The sequence below is a fragment of the Eubalaena glacialis genome, chromosome 6, assembly GCF_028564815.1.
Source record: "Eubalaena glacialis isolate mEubGla1 chromosome 6, mEubGla1.1.hap2.+ XY, whole genome shotgun sequence".
Lineage (NCBI taxonomy): Eukaryota > Metazoa > Chordata > Mammalia > Artiodactyla > Balaenidae > Eubalaena > Eubalaena glacialis.
In genome coordinates, this window is record NC_083721.1 from 72,123,072 (window position 1) to 72,140,906 (window position 17,835).

The 17,835-nt window shown below is 35.8% G+C and overlaps 1 protein-coding gene across 1 annotated transcript in view; it reads right to left on the minus strand.

Annotated features, from left to right (window-relative positions):
• The window catches only part of SNX4 (sorting nexin 4), a 70,673-nt gene that overhangs the window by 33,680 nt on the left and 19,158 nt on the right, over positions 1-17,835 (minus strand). The window contains exons 3-7 of the mRNA XM_061193189.1: positions 14,862-14,997; positions 14,635-14,784; positions 14,123-14,170; positions 7,378-7,433; positions 4,008-4,080 (exon numbers count right to left, since the gene is read on the minus strand). Of these exons, the coding sequence (XP_061049172.1) occupies positions 4,008-4,080; positions 7,378-7,433; positions 14,123-14,170; positions 14,635-14,784; positions 14,862-14,997 (463 nt within the window). The remainder of the gene's footprint in view (positions 1-4,007; positions 4,081-7,377; positions 7,434-14,122; positions 14,171-14,634; positions 14,785-14,861; positions 14,998-17,835) is intronic.

The following is a 17,835-nucleotide window of genomic DNA, read 5'->3' on the forward strand; positions in this document are numbered from 1 at the left end:
TGTCGGAATTAGGTAAGAATAACACAATATGCTTGGCTGATATACAACAGTAAATAAATATTAGATTAGCATTATTTTCCTTTTGTCTTAGTTTACAAAACACAGATTATCTCATCTGAGTCTCACAACTCTATGAATAACACACTCATTCATATAACAAATATTTATGTAATACCTACTATGTGCCAGGCAGATATTCCCATTTTCCGGCAAAGAAAACAAACTCTGAAAGGTTAGTGGATTTGCCTGAAGGACCTGGTAAATGCCAGAGACAAGTTCTAAATCCAGCTCCTCTCAGTCTAAGGCCACCTGCCCTTTCTGGTTGTTCTGTTTTGACGTCTTAAATATTAACTCTTTAACCTGTTAGTCATTTATTTTTTGCCTTTTCTACTTTCAAAAGAATTCTCCTTGTCAGAAAAGATAGCCAAATAATTCTACTTTCTCTTCGTCTGTTAACAATTCATCATCTGTCTCAAACAGTGTCTAAGCCTTCTTCTCCTGACACTCTGAATGTTACAAAAAAGCCCTCACTGTGGTGATTTCTGTGTTGTTTGCAGGCTTCTGTCAGTGTTGGGCTCTAACCTTCCATTTTTAACTGGTATGTCACTGTCTATGACTAAACAACCTTTCTCCTAATTTTAGAACAATCAAGATTTTAGCTATTCTGTATTTTCCATTGGCATTTATCTCATTTATAGAGTCAGAATTTCAATTTCACTCACAGAACAAGTGCTGCCTTTCCTTTGAAGAGCTCAAGCTGTCTTTTATGTCAATTAAGTTTCTGAAGCCTGTTTTCATAAAGTTTAGGGTAAATATATCGATATCCAGAATTCTCTTGTGTATTGTAAGCTCTCTGATGACAAGGTCATTTTTCTTTAAAGGTCGTATTTCTTGTCAAATATACATTACTAACCAGTTCTCCCTGGCTGGTTATAATTAAATTCAAGAAGTAATTTATGTTACTGCTCTTTAAGATTTTTTAAACATAAAACTGTCAGCACATACATCCATTTATTCATCCATTCAGTGAATACGTAGTGGGTGCCTACTCTGAGTCAGGCATTATTCTAGGGATCTGTCAGTGAGAAAACAAAGCTCCTGCGCTTGGGAGCTCACATACACTAGTAGAGGAGATAATTAACAAATGAGTACAGAATACAATGTCAGTGTTGCTATAAAGACAACAGTGATGACAGGAAATGATAGAAAACTGCATCGTATTTTATATAGGATGCTCAGGAAAGATGATTTCTCTCAGGGGGCATTTGGGCCAATAACTGAATGACAAAAAGAGAACAGGCCAAGAGAGGTTCTTGAGAGTGGGGCATGGGGGAAGAATGGTACAGGCACAGGAAAGAGCAAATAAAAGCCCTAGGGCAGAAACAAGCTTGGCATGGTTGAAAGTAGTTAGAAGGACAACAGGGCTGAAGTGGAATGTACAAAAAATAAAAAGGAACATAGGGGGCTTCCCTGGTGGTGCAGTGGTTAAGAATCCGCCTGCCAATGCAGGAGACACGGGTTCGAGCCCTGGTCCAGGAAGATCCCACATGCCGCGGAGCAACTAAGCCCGTGCGCCACAGCTACTGAGCCTGTGTTCTAGGGCCCACGAGCCACAACTACTGAGCCCACGCTCCACAACTACTGAAGCCCGTGTGCCTAGAGCCCGTGCTCCCAACAAGAGAAGCCACCACAATGAGAAGCCTGCACACCACAACGAAGAGTAGACCCCACTCGCCACAACCAGAGAAAAGCTCACGTGCAGCAATGAAGACCCAACGCAGCCAAAAATAAAATAAATAAAATAAGTTAATTAAAAAAAAAAGAAAGGAACATAAAAACAACTGTGTGAGAGGCTCAAAATTTTTCTTTAACACCACAGTTAAATTTTGTCATGATCTTTAAAGATTATTAAGTATTAATCATACTCAAAAATATACTTTCAGCAGAAAATCCGATATAATCACTATCCTATCTTGACTTTTGACAATTTTCTTATTTGCTTTATGAGAGCAATCACCCATACCTTCTTGCAGGCTAGATGATCTGTAGCACAGTTTCACAACAATGACAATTATTTCCTCCCTCCTTTAGATCTCACTCAAATTTACTACCTATGCTTCATGGATTTTCTGAGTGTTTAACTGTTAAACTTTGTTCAATTCACTCCTCATCTCTGCTCTTTCTGATAAATCTGATTCTGGCTGGTTTTTCTGCCTTGTCCCTTCGCTTCTTCTGGGTGTGAAGGACTGCTTGAGAACATCTCAGTATCTGGGGTTAGTCCTGTGACTGCTTAATGGTGTACCTCTGCCTGCCCAAGACTCTCAGAACTGTTAAGCTCCCTGCTACACGATGCTTTCTACAGGGTGCCCCCCTTTCCTTTGGTTGAAGGCCTTTAAGGAGGATACAGCTTTCATAATCAGCCAGACTTCTAATTTGAGTAGATTCTCCAAGTTTTCTGGCACAGAAGACAAAGCAGTGTGAAGTGTTCTTCCAGTCTTCTGGGATGTCTCTGTCCCCACCTCCAATTTCCGCAAGAACTGCTGCCTAATTTGTTTAGGTAACTTCAAAGCAGCTAAGGGCCTAGAAATTTTATCTCATTAATTCACAAGTCCTTTCCAATACCCAGTTCTTGACTCTACCCTAATAATTCTCACAGGTAACTTTTCTTTTCCTAGAAAGTATCTTACAATTTTTTTAAGAAGTCCTATAGTATTCTGAACGGTTACACAGATTGGGCCAATACAAGGATACTTCAGAAGGATTTATTTCCCTTGCTCTATCTATCTATCTATCTATCTATCTATCTATCTATCTATCTATCTATCTATCTATCTATCTATCTATCTATCTATCTATCTATCTATTTATTTATTTATTTATTTATGGCTGCGTTGGGTCTTCGTTTCTGTGCAAGGGCTTTCTCTAGTTGCAGCAAGTGGGGGCCACTCTTCATCGCGGTGCGCGGGCCTCTAATTATCGCGGCCTCTCTTGTTGCGGAGCACAGGCTCCAGACGCGCAGGCTCAGTAATTGTGGCTCACGGGCCTAGCTGCTCCGCGGCATGTGGGATCTTCCCAGACCAGGGCTCGAACCCATGTCCCCTGCATTGGCAGGCAGATTCTCAACCACTGCGCCACCAGGGAAGCCCTATTTTTTTTATACTTATGAAAATCTTCAAACATACAAAAAGCAGAGAATAGTAAGATATACTCCCATTTCCCAACACTCACCTTCAACAATTATTATACAGCCAATCTAGTTGCATCTAAAACTGCCCGCACTCTCCACTCCTTACCAGTAGACCCTTTCATTAAAACAAATCCCAGATAATATATTTCATTTCAAGATGATTCTAATCAGCATAAGATATAATCCTAGACCTGGTAGCCCAGCGTCTTCAAAGCCTTTAAGGAGAGTTCTAACGTTTCCTCTAGGTTACCCCAAAGGACCAGAGTGCATGACACAACATTTTTCAGGTACTACATTAATTTACCCAAAAATATTTTTCTCCCATGTCTGTTACAGCCAAACTGTACAGCTAAGTACAATCATTATTCGCAGATTTCTAGTCCCTTTTGTCAGAGCAGACCATTACCCTACATAAATTTATTTAGTATAATTTAAGAGCACACAGAATGGCCTAACACAGTGTTAATTATTCAGCAACCTTAAAAAAAAAAAAACCTTGAAAGAATAGGATATTATATGTAGATCTAAAATCCCACACTTAATTATATTCCAACACTGAAATGGTAGGCCCTTTGATAAGATGTTGAAACAACCATATACAGACTACAGAGAAAACTATAGGCTAAAATTCTTCAAGTTATTTATGCCAGAAAACATTTCACATTTTTTTAAAAATGCAATTTAGGTGATGAACACACCAAATTTGAATATAAAAATCAGTTATTCGTCATAAATATCTTCCATTACTTAAAAACATAACAATTAAATGAGAAGCACTTCCTTTTTAATGTCTGTCAAAAAGTTCTTGGGGACCACTTACAGCTCTGACTCGAAGAAGATGTGAGATGACAGACTGTAGTTCATCACTGTAGTGTTTTAGTTCTGTAAATCTCCTGAAACAGGAAACAAAACATCATTTTTCTCATGAAAAGTCAAAAACTGAAAGACAAAACAGCAGTTCCTGAGAATAATAAAACTGATTCTATTTAACTATTTGCTAGCCTTAAACATTTACACACCGATGCAAACTCAGAAAGTTCTAAAACAAAATAACCATATTTTCTCTAGATATTTTTAAAGCCAAGAAAAGGTGTCATACTTCATAATTTACACTGTGGAACTGAGATAGAGATAATATTTGTTGGTTTGAAAACAAAAAAAACAGGAAAAAATTTATGGTGCTAAAAAAATCTTATGGTGCAACCATAAACTCATTGTCTCTAACCTTAATCTTCATGCTGCTCAGTAATCTTTGTTTCTATAATCTGATATCTGCCATTCTCCATAAGACCTGAAACTTCTATTACCACCGTTCTTCCAGCAATGTAACACCTGACCTCACCCTCCTCAAAAATTTGTTTCCCTGACATCAGTGTTAATTTCTCATGATTTTCCTTTTACTCTCTGGCCATTCCTAAAGTCTCCTTTGCAGGACTCACTCCCTTCACTCATCTCTTATACCGCCAACTTTAGTGTGCAAAGGATTCCTGAAGTGTTTGCTAAGAACACTACTGAGGGCCTCTCAGTAAAAGAGGACATAAGTAACCACCACAACTGTACACAGAGGCCCTACTGGGACTCAGGAATCTGAATTTATAACAAACTCACTCACAGGATTCAGATGCTGGCAATCCTCAGATTACACTTTGGAAAACGTCCTTCAAGCACTGGCTTCTTTAGGATTCAGCCCTAGGTCCTCACCCCTCTTACAACCAATCTTTCAATCTACACACTCTATGTGACTTATTCACAAAGCTTCACAATTATGATCTACATGCTCCTGAACTCCAAATATATAACTCCAGCCCAAATCTCTCCTAAAAGCCATATCTATGAAGCCAACTAACTAGCAGACATTTGTACTTGTTTACATATCCAAAGCTCAACTTATCTTCCCCTATCCCATCAAATCTCTCTCCTCTATTCCTTAGCAGTTTAAACAATGAAACCTAGGTGCCACCTGTATTTCCTTCTCCTCTCTTTCATCCCATACATTCTACCAATCACTCAGTCTACCTCCTAAATATTAGCCAAATATGGCCACAAAAAAGTAGAGACTCAAGGTCCTCCTCCTCACTGCTTTTAACAGTCTAGTTTGAATAAAAATAAACATGCATGAAGAGGTATCATTTGAAACCTCTGAAACAATCTTTCTGGTTTTCTAGATTTTAAGAAAGAACAGAATGAAAGTATTTTAGTGATATAAACTATTTCAGTAATGGTATGAATAATAATTAATCTTTTGGGCCAGATAGACCTAGAATAGAGATTCTGTATATTAAAAATCTGTTACAACAATGACTGATATAGATAATTCTCTTATCTAAAACTTAAGGCAAATGAATTCTATTACTAATTATACATTAATTATATACTTGAACAAGAACTTAGGAGCAAAAAACTGCCTTGTTTATGTTATTGGTCATATCACATTTAAAATTCTATATATAATATGGATATTAAATAAAATTTAGCAATGTAGAAAAGCTGGTAGGTCAGAAAAGGGAAGACAAACATTCAGTTGACAAAATATTTTTCATTAAATTAAAAAACATTCAACTGACAAAACAATAATATTAAATATTAATTTAAAAACTGTCTCATCTACATGCTCCTCTAATGAATGTACATTCACCAATGTCATAAACTTTGCTGCTTAGGTTTTCCAAAGCTTTTTTTGGAGGGTGACATAATTTAGTTCTTAACCTAGAGAACATCTCATATACCATGGATGTCATTATAACCCTTATAAAAACCTCAGTGGAACCTTAAATGCATATTACAAAGCAAAAGCCTTTCTGAAAATGCTCCGTATTGTATGATACAACATTCTGGAAAAGGCAAAACTATGGGAACAGCAAAAAGATCAGCGGTTGCCAGGGCTATGGGGAGGGAAGGATAAATAGGCAGAGCAAAGAGGATTTTTAGGGCAGTGAAAATACTTTTTATGATACTATAATGACACGTACATGTCATTATACATTAGTCAAAACCCATATAACATATAACACCAAGAGTAAACCCTAATGTAAACTATGGACTTTGAGAGGGTAACAATGAGCCAATGTAGGTTCATCAATCATAACAAATGTACCACTTTGGTAAGGGATGATGGGGGCGGCTCTGTGCCTCTAGGGGCAGCTGTGTAAGTGTAGGGGCAGAGGGTACCTGGGAGCTCTGTACTTTCCACTTAATTTTGCTGGGAACCTAAAACTACTCTAAGAAATAAAGTCTATCAAAAAAATAAAATAAAAACCTCAATGGTTACCATCACAATTTCTTAATTATGAAACTTTAAAATATTTATTTATATTCAAAATGTATACTAAAAACCAGAGGCATAATGTTAATGTGTTATGGTTTGTAAAGTCCAGCACAATAGGCTATCAGACCATGCAAACTTGGCCTTTGTCTGCTAAGAATTTACACTATGTAGAAGTTAATGCTGAAGGCCTGACTAGAGAAATCCTAACAGACCTCATAAACTTGGTCACCAAATATGGAAAAGCCTCATCTACCTAAGCACATTTCTACCTGGAAAGTATAGCTGAAGCAAGCTTCAGGTAAAGGTCCATATAATGAAGAGCCTGAATTATCCACCAAATTCAGAGAATGAACAAAACCAAATCTTAAATACCTAGATCCCACCCTAAGGAAAGTTATTTCTGAATACACCAGCTTTCCTTAATATAGAAATGCTCTCACAAACACCAAAGTGACACTGATGAAGTCAGGTAATTGTCATATAAATACATCTCCACGAAATTATTATACTAGTATGCAACTGTCTATCAAGTTTTTTTGCTATTCAAAGTAGTTTATTATTAAAATAAATAATATATTATCTTGAGTTTTGTACATATCTGACAAGCAAAGTCTAATAAGAAAAACTATTTTATATGAAATTAAAATTACTTTTCTCATTTTTCTGATACCTTAAACACTTAATAAATCCTTCTAGCAAAAAGCAGTGGTTTAATTTTCTAAAACTTCAGTTACTTACAACCTTAATCCCAATTAAATTACCAAATTTCAAAATCAGTTTTAGACTGTAAAAGGATTTCACTAACGTGAATTACTATTTAAAATACTTAGCAAATAAAGTGCATACATTCAGAAATGAAAAATTAAATAGATTGATAGGCACCATTCAAAACAACATTGTAACTGTTATTAAAACAAAACCTTACTTGTCTGGGTTTTTCACTCTAAATGTTGCATTAAGCGCTTTTAACCTGGAGTCTGCCTGGAAAAAATAATTTATTCACTTAATACAATTACATTTCAGGGTATAAATCCAAACAGTTTTATTTTCCCTTTAGAATTAAGATGCTCAAGTACAGTTTTCTTCGTATCATTTGTGTCAAACACATTAAACATACCCCAAAAAACAGCTTAGTAGTTATTTTTTAAAACACTACAAAAATATTTATAAATTAAACTGAACACATGGTATTCAGTAATACCAAAGTAAAACAACTGTAAACACCAACACACTAGCAAGCATATAGCTCTGCATTATTATAACAGAATAGGTCGTGTGAAAAAAGTAGTTTACTTTTTCTCTAAATCAAGAAAAACAATGATCTGTATATATAAACTAAATACAACTACTGCTTTGAAGCCTGTGCATTACTGAGGGTCGTTCTCAGGTGGAATGTAAACCAAATGTACATTGGTTTTTCTCATTTTCATAATCAGTATTTTAGAAAATAAAGAAATATGGAAATGCCTGTACTAAATTAAAACTAGCTAGATGAGGACTTCCCTGGTGGTACAGTTTTGATCCCTGGTCAGGGAACTAAGATCCCACATGCCTTGAGGTGCGGCCAAAAAAAAAACCAAGCTAGATGACATCAAATTAATTCCTTTCTAGCTGGCAGGAAATGTTACAACTTTTTAACTACCTTTACTTATTTCTAGATATTTCAACACAACTATTTAACTACCTTTACTTATTTCTACCCTAACTTATTTCAAAGGAGAGACAGAAGGATCAACATGAAATAATTTCATTGTATAAATTTATACTTAATATAGCCAAATCCTGTCCTCTTATCATATGTTCTCATTAAAATAAAAAAATTAAAAATAAATAAATGTGTGTGTATATATATATATATATAATTTTTTTTTTCTGACCAAGGCACAAAAATGATACAGTTCATAAAAGGTAGCTCAATCAGTAATCAATTTCATAATGTGGTTTGGTTTTGAAAATCCCAATCAGCTTGAATATTTTATATTATTCCAACTTATAAGCCCTAATTACAAATACTCCCATAATAAACAAACAAAAGCAAAACTACTAGGGCTCCCCAGATTACATGGCTAAAGAAATAAAAACAAATGCAACAAATACACCACTCCATAAACCCAGCCTCCTAAGCCTTCAGATCAAAAGCAATTCAAAGAGCTATCAAGAATATCTAAAGCTTAATTTGTCATTGAATTCAGGGGATTCTCTTATTTCTAAAATGGGTATTTTATCAATTCTTGACCTTTCTTACAACTCAAGGGCAAAGGAGCTAACGCATGTGAAAGTCCTTACAATTAAAGCAACTATGAATTTAAGGCATATAATATTACTCCCTTATGTTCTTTAAGTGAATTCAAATCACTAAACATCAACGTGTTAATGACTTCATAGTCACATGCAAATGAGATTCTTTAAATAAGGATGAAATTACATAAAAACCATCAGTAAAAAAGAAAATTTTCATGTGTATCTTTTTCTGAATCTCATACTTAATACTACCAATTTATTTTTTACTTTTAATATTACCATTTTACCACTATAGAAGGCATATAAAATGTAAACCATCACCATCCTAACCTTTGTTTACCACGCATTCTGTCAGGTCAGTCCATCACAACACCCCACTCAATCTGCTCATCATTTTACAATATTCCATAATAAGAGAAATTGCCTAAAATGTCATCAAATCAGAAACTTCTCCCCAAAGCTAGATCTCTAAACACCTACCTAGGCTGTTCCAAATCTGACAGGCTACCATTCATCCATCTTATCAGGTTCCCCACTAAATATCTAAAGAAGCCCTTACATAATTGTTTCATACCACCCTACTTTATCTCCTTTAATACAGCACTATCTGAAATCTCCTGAGTTGTTTTCTTGTTTCCTAGCTGTCCACTAGAATATAAGAGCCACAAGAAAAGCACAATGTGAATGGGGCTCCTAGAGTTGCACAATGGCTGCCATGGCAATACTTTAATCTTCTTTGTTCATGCCTGTATCCCCAGTGCCTCCCAATGCCTGGCACAAGAAAAACATGCGATAAGTATTGGCTGAATGAAAAAAATAACCCCGACTATTCTACAGCCCCAACTTAACTTCCTTTCCCATGTTCTTTAATCCCCACCTTTCCTTCCCTTTCCAATTACTATTACATACTTTACTTTCCTTGTCCTAGACCTTGCCTTTCCTTTATTTCATTTTCAGGTTCTTATCTTCCCCCAAACCTTGCCTAGTAAACCATTACCAGCTTGCCCTCTCTCTAACATTCTTCCTTTACCTGCTAGGTTGACTCCACTGCAGGTTTCTCACTATTCAGGTCTCAGTTCAAATGTTCTCTCTTCAACCATGTGATGCAGTTTGCCCAGGACAGTTCTGGCTTACACCTGTTGTCCCTAATCTAATTATTAGCAGACCCCCTTTTTATTCTCAAAAGTGTCCCCATTTGAACAATAAATTTCATTGTCACCTATCTCAAAAAAACCCCTAGAAAAAAATTCCTGCTGTCATACTCTCTCACAGTAATGACTGTTTTACTTTATATCACCTATAACTTTCAAAGTATCTTAAATAAATGTTAACTTAAAGTCTCCAACTACTACAACACAAGCTCCATAAGAACATGGAGATAATGAATGTTTCCAGCTTATTTGCTGTTGTATCCACAGCACCTAGAAGAGTACCTGACAGTCTGTAGGCACCCAGCATTTGGAATCTCCAGGATTAGCAGAGATCCTAAAGGCCCAGATCTTCTCTGACAGTCCCTGCTCCAAGCAACAGACGGGGTTCTGGATTCTTCTGAGTCAGACTAAATTCATTTAAGGTTTGGGCATATGGATGACACTTTCATGTAAGTAACTTACTGAGAGAACTGAGTTAAAATGATAGTACTTTAAACTAAAGTATTGGGTGGGGGACTTCCCTGGTGGCACAGTGGTTAAGAATCCGCCTGCCAATGCAGGAGACATGGGTTCAAGCCCTGGTCCGGGAAGATCCCACATGCCACAGAGCAACTAAGCCTGTGCGCCACAACTACTGAGCCTGCGCTCTAGCGCCCGCGAGCCACAACTACTGAGCCCGTGAGCCACAACTACTGAAGCCTGCATGCCTAGAGCCCGTGCTGTGCAACAAAGAAAAGCCACCACAATGAGAAGCCCTCACACTGCAACAAAGAGTAGCCCCTGCTCGCCGCAATTAGAGGAAGCCTGCGCACAGCAACAAAGACCCAACGCAGCCAAAAATAAAATTAATTAATTAATTTTAAAAAAAAGAGTGAACTGAAAACAAATACCATATGATTTTTTAAAATAAATAAATAAATAAAAAATAAAGTATTGGGTGGGCCAAAAGTTTCGTTCGGTTTTTTCCGTAAGATGGCTCTAGTAGCACTCAGCTGTCTTTAACTTCATTCGAAACAATTTTGTTAGATTGTATGTGATGGCTGTCATATCAGCGTGCGTTTAAAAAAAGACTTCACAAAATTGGTGAATTTTTGTGTAGCAATTTTAATATTGAAGATGGAAGAAAAAAAGCATTTTCGGCATATTATGCTTTATTATTTCAAGAAAGGTAAAAACGCAACTGAAACGCACAGAAAGATTTGCGCAGTGTATGGAGAAGGTGCTGTGACTAATCGAACGTGTCAAAAGTGGTTTGCGAAATTTCGTGCTGGAGATTTCTTGCTGGACAGTGCTCCATGGTCCGGTAGACCAGTTCAAGTTGACAGCGATCAAATTGAAACAATAATTGAGAACAATCAACATTATACCACCATTAAGTCACTTTCTCTAGTTCCTCATCTAAAAAACTGGAATAATGCTAAACTAACCTCAAAGGTACTGAGGCAACTGTCAGCAAAAAAACATGACCGTGTATTAGAGTACAGTGCTTAAGCACATAGTAAACATTTAATGTTAATGATATTCAGATAAGATACTGCTTTAGGTTCTAACTTTATTTTCTTTTTTTTTTTTTTTACCAATTTTGATAATCTTCTAAAATTATCTTCCCTAAAAATATTCTTATCTGTCATCTTACAGCAATGGTTCTTAAGTTTTAGGCTCGTGGGAATCAATATGTCTGGAATGAACTCTAGGATTCAGTATTTTGAACAAACAATCCCAGCAAATTGAGACTCATGAAGCCAACTGACCACACTTTAAGAAACACCGAATTAAAAAAAATTTTTTTAATCAAAAAACTAGTTCCACGCTAAAAAAAAGAAGAAAGAAACGCTGAATTACGAGTACTCAGCCAGCAATTCAACCTTTTCTTGAAGCCTCAAGGTAACCACTATAAACAACTAATACTGAATCCACCTGTGACACAATGAAGCCCTAGGGGTTACATAGGTGTGTGGGGATTTGGCCCCATGCCAGAGGCCTCCATACTGCAGTGTCTGACTCTCAGATCACTGTTATCCTTTACTAGCAGGCTCAGCTGTCAATTTCACTATTGTAACAGTGTGCCTGTCTCTGGCAGTATTCACTTTTAGACCTCTTAAATTTTCTTCTAATATGTTGTAGCCTAGAAAACAGATAGCCGAGTTTGTTTTAATAACTATAATAAAATTAAGTGGGTACTATCTGAAAGGACCAAAGTATATCTGTAAGTACTACAGTAAGTTATGTTACATCCATTTGAACATCTCAGAAGTCAGTTCTAAATCCCCCCTTTCAACTGTGATTGGGTCAGTTGTAACTGCCAAATACATGACCTCCAGATAAGTGAAGTGTGTGTCTTTCTCTATCTCTCGGACAACCTCACATACGTTTGTATGTATGCATGCACGTACATGTGTGTATGTGTAGTCCTAAAAGGTCCCATTTCACTTCCCTGGTGGCGCCGTGGTTAAGACTCCACGCTCCCAACGCAGGGGGCACAGGTTTATTCCCTGGTCAGGGAACTAGATCCCACGTGCATGCCACAACTAAGAGTTCACATGCCACAACTAAGGGGCTGGCGAGCCACAACTGAGAAGCCCGTGAGACACAACTAAGGAGCCGGTGAGCTGCAACTAAGGAGCCCATGGGCCACAACTAAGGAGCCCATGTGCCGCAACTAAGACCCAGCACAACCAAATAAATAAATAAATAAATATATTTTTTAAAAACCCTGCTTCATTTAAAAAAAAGTCCCATTTCCTTGCATGGGTCTCCAAATTCTCCCCATACATTTTATGTCTGGTCCATTTCATTTAAATTCTGACTTTTCAAATTATTGTGTACAGAGTATTACCTTTCAAAGATTTTATGAAAGTGAAACTAAGATTTCACCATAAGGCTACCCAAATACAAAACATTGTATCTAAACACTTAAATAGCACCTACACACAAGATTCAAAGCACTCTGTAAAAAGCATAGTCTATATGGATGGAGAAATTTAGAAGTTTTCTCAAGGCCACCCAAGTTATGGCCAAAAACTGAGTTAAGGACAAACAACTGATAACTAGTTACTAAACTAATGACTAAATCAATGACTAAAAATTTTTAAATTTTCTTTTTATATAAAGAGACAACACTAAAAAGAATATATTTTAGTTTGCTCTTTTCTTATTACTAGCTCCTAAGAAATCCTGGACTAGTTCTCAGAAAATTCTATCAAAATATAAATAATTTTTTAAAGTTCAGAGTTATTTCAAACCATCTCTAAACCAAAATCCCAGTATTCTCTCTGAGCACCATAATGAATTATAGCCAAGAAAATACTAATTTTTTCATGTTATCTGCCAACAATATGTTTATAAGTTAAAATTGGTTTATGACAGAATTAGATACTTGATTATATTTTCTGTGCAGACAAAAATTTTTCTCTTCCTTGTCTTTTTATGTTAAAATTAAAATACCTATATACCAATGCATAAATCTCTAGGGGGTGTTCTTAAAATTACTGTAAAGACATTTTGTTCTTGTTGCCTAGACCTACTGAATTTTGTTACTGCATTATCATGTGAATTGTTTATCAATTTATATATTATATCAATTTATATTACTTTTTCTTCTTACCTATTTAGTTTACACAAGAGATGAAAACTTTTAAAAATTTGCAAGCACCAGTGTTAAATTACTTTTGGCAACAAGAGGGAGAGTAGACTGGAGTTAGGGTGGCCATCTTATGACCAACATGCTCTTTAATTTTTAGATAACAGTTCCATTCCCAGACACTAATTCTAATGACCGAATATGAAAAGCTGTCAAAATCTAATTAGGCCTGTATTACTAACAGAGCTAATACAAAATGAATCCTACGCCCACTCAAAACTGGCCATGTCCCAGTAGACAGAAGAAGCATGTCTACTACTTAATAGAGTGAGCAATTATGGGGGCACCATTGATAGTGGTGGTGATAAGGACAGAGGGAAGAAAAAAATATACAATGTATAATATGACTAAACTGTGGGAAAAATCTATAGCCTGTATCTAAATTACTGCTTCAAAATCTTCTTTCCCAATAGAATTAAACTCATAAATATGCCCATTATAGTCTCACTATTAACAAAAATTACACCAATCAAAAATAAACTGCATTGTTTCTTTAAAAACTCTACCAATGATATTAGATGCAAAACCAATTTCCAACATTCGCTCATTCAATAAACAGCAAGAACCCATTAAGTGCATGGCACTGTGCTAGAAACTGTAAAGGAACATAACAAATTATTTCATACAATTATCCTTACCTTCAGCTGAAATCCGGTTTCATTCACAGTCTCCTTCCAGTTACCTTCCTAAAAATTAAAGTTATTTTTAAATATCATTGCAAAATAGCCCGTAAGGAATAGTCCAAATTAAATACCTATCGTTCTGTTCTTCTTTCAGGGGAGATGGGAGAGAAAGGTTAAAAAAGAATTCCTTTCACTGTAAAATTAAACATACAATCCAGATTCCAAAAGATTACCAAAGATGGACCCAAGATTTTATAGACCTGGGCTTCAAAACACTAAAGGCTAACTCTGATACCATTTAAGTGATACCAAAAAGTACCATCTTTAGTATCTTTAAGTATAAAAATGTTAGCCAAAAGAATGATGTAATTTACTTTGGAAATTCAAAACAGAACAAACCATGAAATGCATATAAATTAACAAAGCTGCTCCAAAAGGATCCTTAAGAATAAGCATTCCACAATTTAAAATTTTAAAAATCCCAAGTCAAATGAATTTTTTTAAAAGACTAAATAAAAGAAAAATACCTGTGTTAAAAACAAATAGAAGATTTTGTCTCTACAAAGGATGGGATGTGAAGCAACTCTCAAGAGGAAGTTTTCTAAACCAATTCGACGTCTTTCCACAAAATCCGGGTCCATGTTGTCAGCAGAGAGTTTATGCCAAACAAATTCTGCCTAGATAAACAAAACAACCATGAAGAATAGTCTCAATGCTAAATACTTCTGAACTATACTGCCATTTCACTTCTTACCCTTTTTTCTGGTAAAGGTGGCACAACAATATGCGGATAGTAAACTAAAAGGTAGTTTCTCAACAACTCAAATTCACTATACCGCCTCCATAGTGAGTCTGTTAGGACACTCTGACCATCAATATGTTCAACTGACCTGAAAAAGACAGAATAAGATTTCTAGTGTTTTTTAAAAATACAAATGCATGCACACGACCTCCTTTAAAACTGATAACTCCATTTACTGAATGCTTATGAACCAGACACTGAGTAGAGAATTTTTCATGTATTATTTAATCCCTACAACAAACCTGGTGAAGCAGGGATTACTGTCCCCATTTCACAGATGAGGAAGCAGCTGCACAGTATATGCTCTTCCTACAATCACAAAGATCTGTGGGTAGAGCACTCAGATCCATCTGATTCCCAAGCCTTCACTCCTAACCACTTTCTTCTGTTATAGAAAACCTATTTGAACTCAAGAGAAATAGTCATATTAGGAACATTCTAAAAGCCTCAATACAAAATAATTCGGTTAATGTATAACAGCTGGCTTTCCAATACAGTAAAGTCTGGCTTAGCCCGTGTTTCATTAAAGAAAAAGTATTTTTCACTGCCACAATGAGAGAACACCTCCTGCCACGATGAGGGAATAACATTCATGCCAAAGACGATGACACCAAAAAAACCCTCGATTCAACGTTATAAATGAATCAGATGCATCCAAGTACCAGAAGAAATCCACAAAAGCAAAATGTCAATTAACTCTGAAACAGTGGGGAGAAGGGATGTAAAAATTCAATTCTAGTCTTATCTTTAATATAAAGAGCTGCAGGCAATGCCATGTCTCATCCATATAAAAGTTCAAGTTGGGGGAAAGCTGGGTAAAATCATATAAAGAATATTTGAAATTATTTTGACTATTTACAATTTCTGCTAGCATAATCACTGTTAGAAAACATTAGTCTTCTAAACCTTATCAGAACCTTCCCATTTTCTAATTGTTTGCTTGAAAATAACCTACAGGCCCTCCAAGAAACACGCATATAACCAAAGTGTGCATCTGTACGTTATGGCATAAAGGCACAGAGGCTAAATCAGTCTTAGAATAAAGTAAAGTCTTGAGAAGATATATACACTGTGTCATGCTCAACACAAGCATTTTAATAATAAATAAATAAAATAATTTATTATTATTTATTATAATAAAAAATAATTTTTATATTAAGTTTGCCACTAAATTTATTCATTGCATTATATATTAGAAAAGGAAACATAATAGAAAGGAAACAGAAAAGGAAGCATAATATGGAATTCAAAATGTACAAACAGCTCCCATGGCAAAGATATAGGATTATTAAATCATAATTCATTTTAAAGACTTGACCTAACCATTTGCTATGACTAATACTATTCTAATTCAGATTTTCAACTTCAGCTGAAAAAATATCTTGGGTTAATATCAAGTTTCAAATTATTTAAAATCATGACCAACAGAACCCACATCTTGCTAATAAGTAGATAAATATAGCCTATAAGCAGTACACCTAAAGGCTGTTAGAAGATCTTTTACACGTTGATTTTGTTTTGTTTTGTTTTAAAGGCCATGAAAGGCAGGGTCTAACAACTGAAAACCACCTAAAAGCATAGAGAAGACTTTCTTTGGACCACAAAACTACCCCATTTATCCAATCATTTAACAAATACTTAATAGCACATAATTGGTTTTACATGCAACATTTAATTTAACCCTCACAATAAAGTAGATAGGATCATCAGCCCTGTTTTACAAATTAGAGGAATTAAGTGAAGACATCATATAGCCTCTCAAGACAACGAGGCGTTCTTACCTATTACTACATACAGTATACTTTATTTTAAAAGGGTTCATACTCTATGAACAGGAAAGCATAAAAACCTCTGGAGAAATTAAAATCAATGACTTTAGCCTTATTCATTCTTAGCCTATTAAACTATAACACTATAGGCAATTGCTAAATGGACTTTCTACTTGTGTCCAAAGAGTAGGTAGATAAGCTATATGTTAAAGTTCAACTTTTAGTCAGTATCAAGGCTCAATAATACTCATATTGCCCAAGACTATCTGAATAATACTGAATTACAGCAAGAATCCTACATGATTAAATTAATAAATTCCAGGGTTCTGTGGTTGTTGAAGGAAAGTTAGCCTTAGGGGTACAGTACTTTCAAAATAATCTATCCAAAAGCAGTATTTCTCAAAATGGATATGTACATGATGTGGGGTAGGCAAGAATTTAAGAGAGGGAAAACACAAATCATAAAAGAAAAAAGACAGATAAATTTAACTATCTTAAAATGTAAAGCGGGCTTCCCTGGTGGCACAGTGGTTGAGAATCTGCCTGCCAATGCAGGGGACACGGGTTCAAGCCCTGGTCTGGGAAGATCCCACATGCCGCGGAGCAACTGGGCCTGTGAGCCACAACTACTGAGCCTGCGCGTCTGGAGCCTGTGCTCCGCAAGAAGAGAGGCCGCGACAGTGAGGGGCCCGCGCACTGCAATGAAGAGTGGCCCCCGCTCGCCGCAACTAGAGAAAGCCCTCGCACAGAAACGAAGACCCAACACAGCCAAAAATAAATAAATAAACTAATTAATTTTTTTAAAAAAAGGAAAATTAAAAAAAAATATGTAAAGCCTTTATACTTGATAAAACTATGGTCCATGGTCCATCTGCTTCAAAAACACCTGGAATTTTGCTTAAAATGTGTCAATTCCTGGACCCCACCCAAAACTCTGCAGCTTAACAAAATTTCCAAGTGATTCTTATACATTTTAAAGTTTGAGAATCACTGTTTTAAAATAAATGAAATACAATTGTGAAAGTCAACTCAATAATCCTTTTGTGCACCACACATTTACTGATGATCCACTTAAATATTTATCCAGAGTCTAGCTATATTACTCGTGTATGGTCACTTCTAACTCCAAGTTTCAAATTATAATACTCTATTCATTT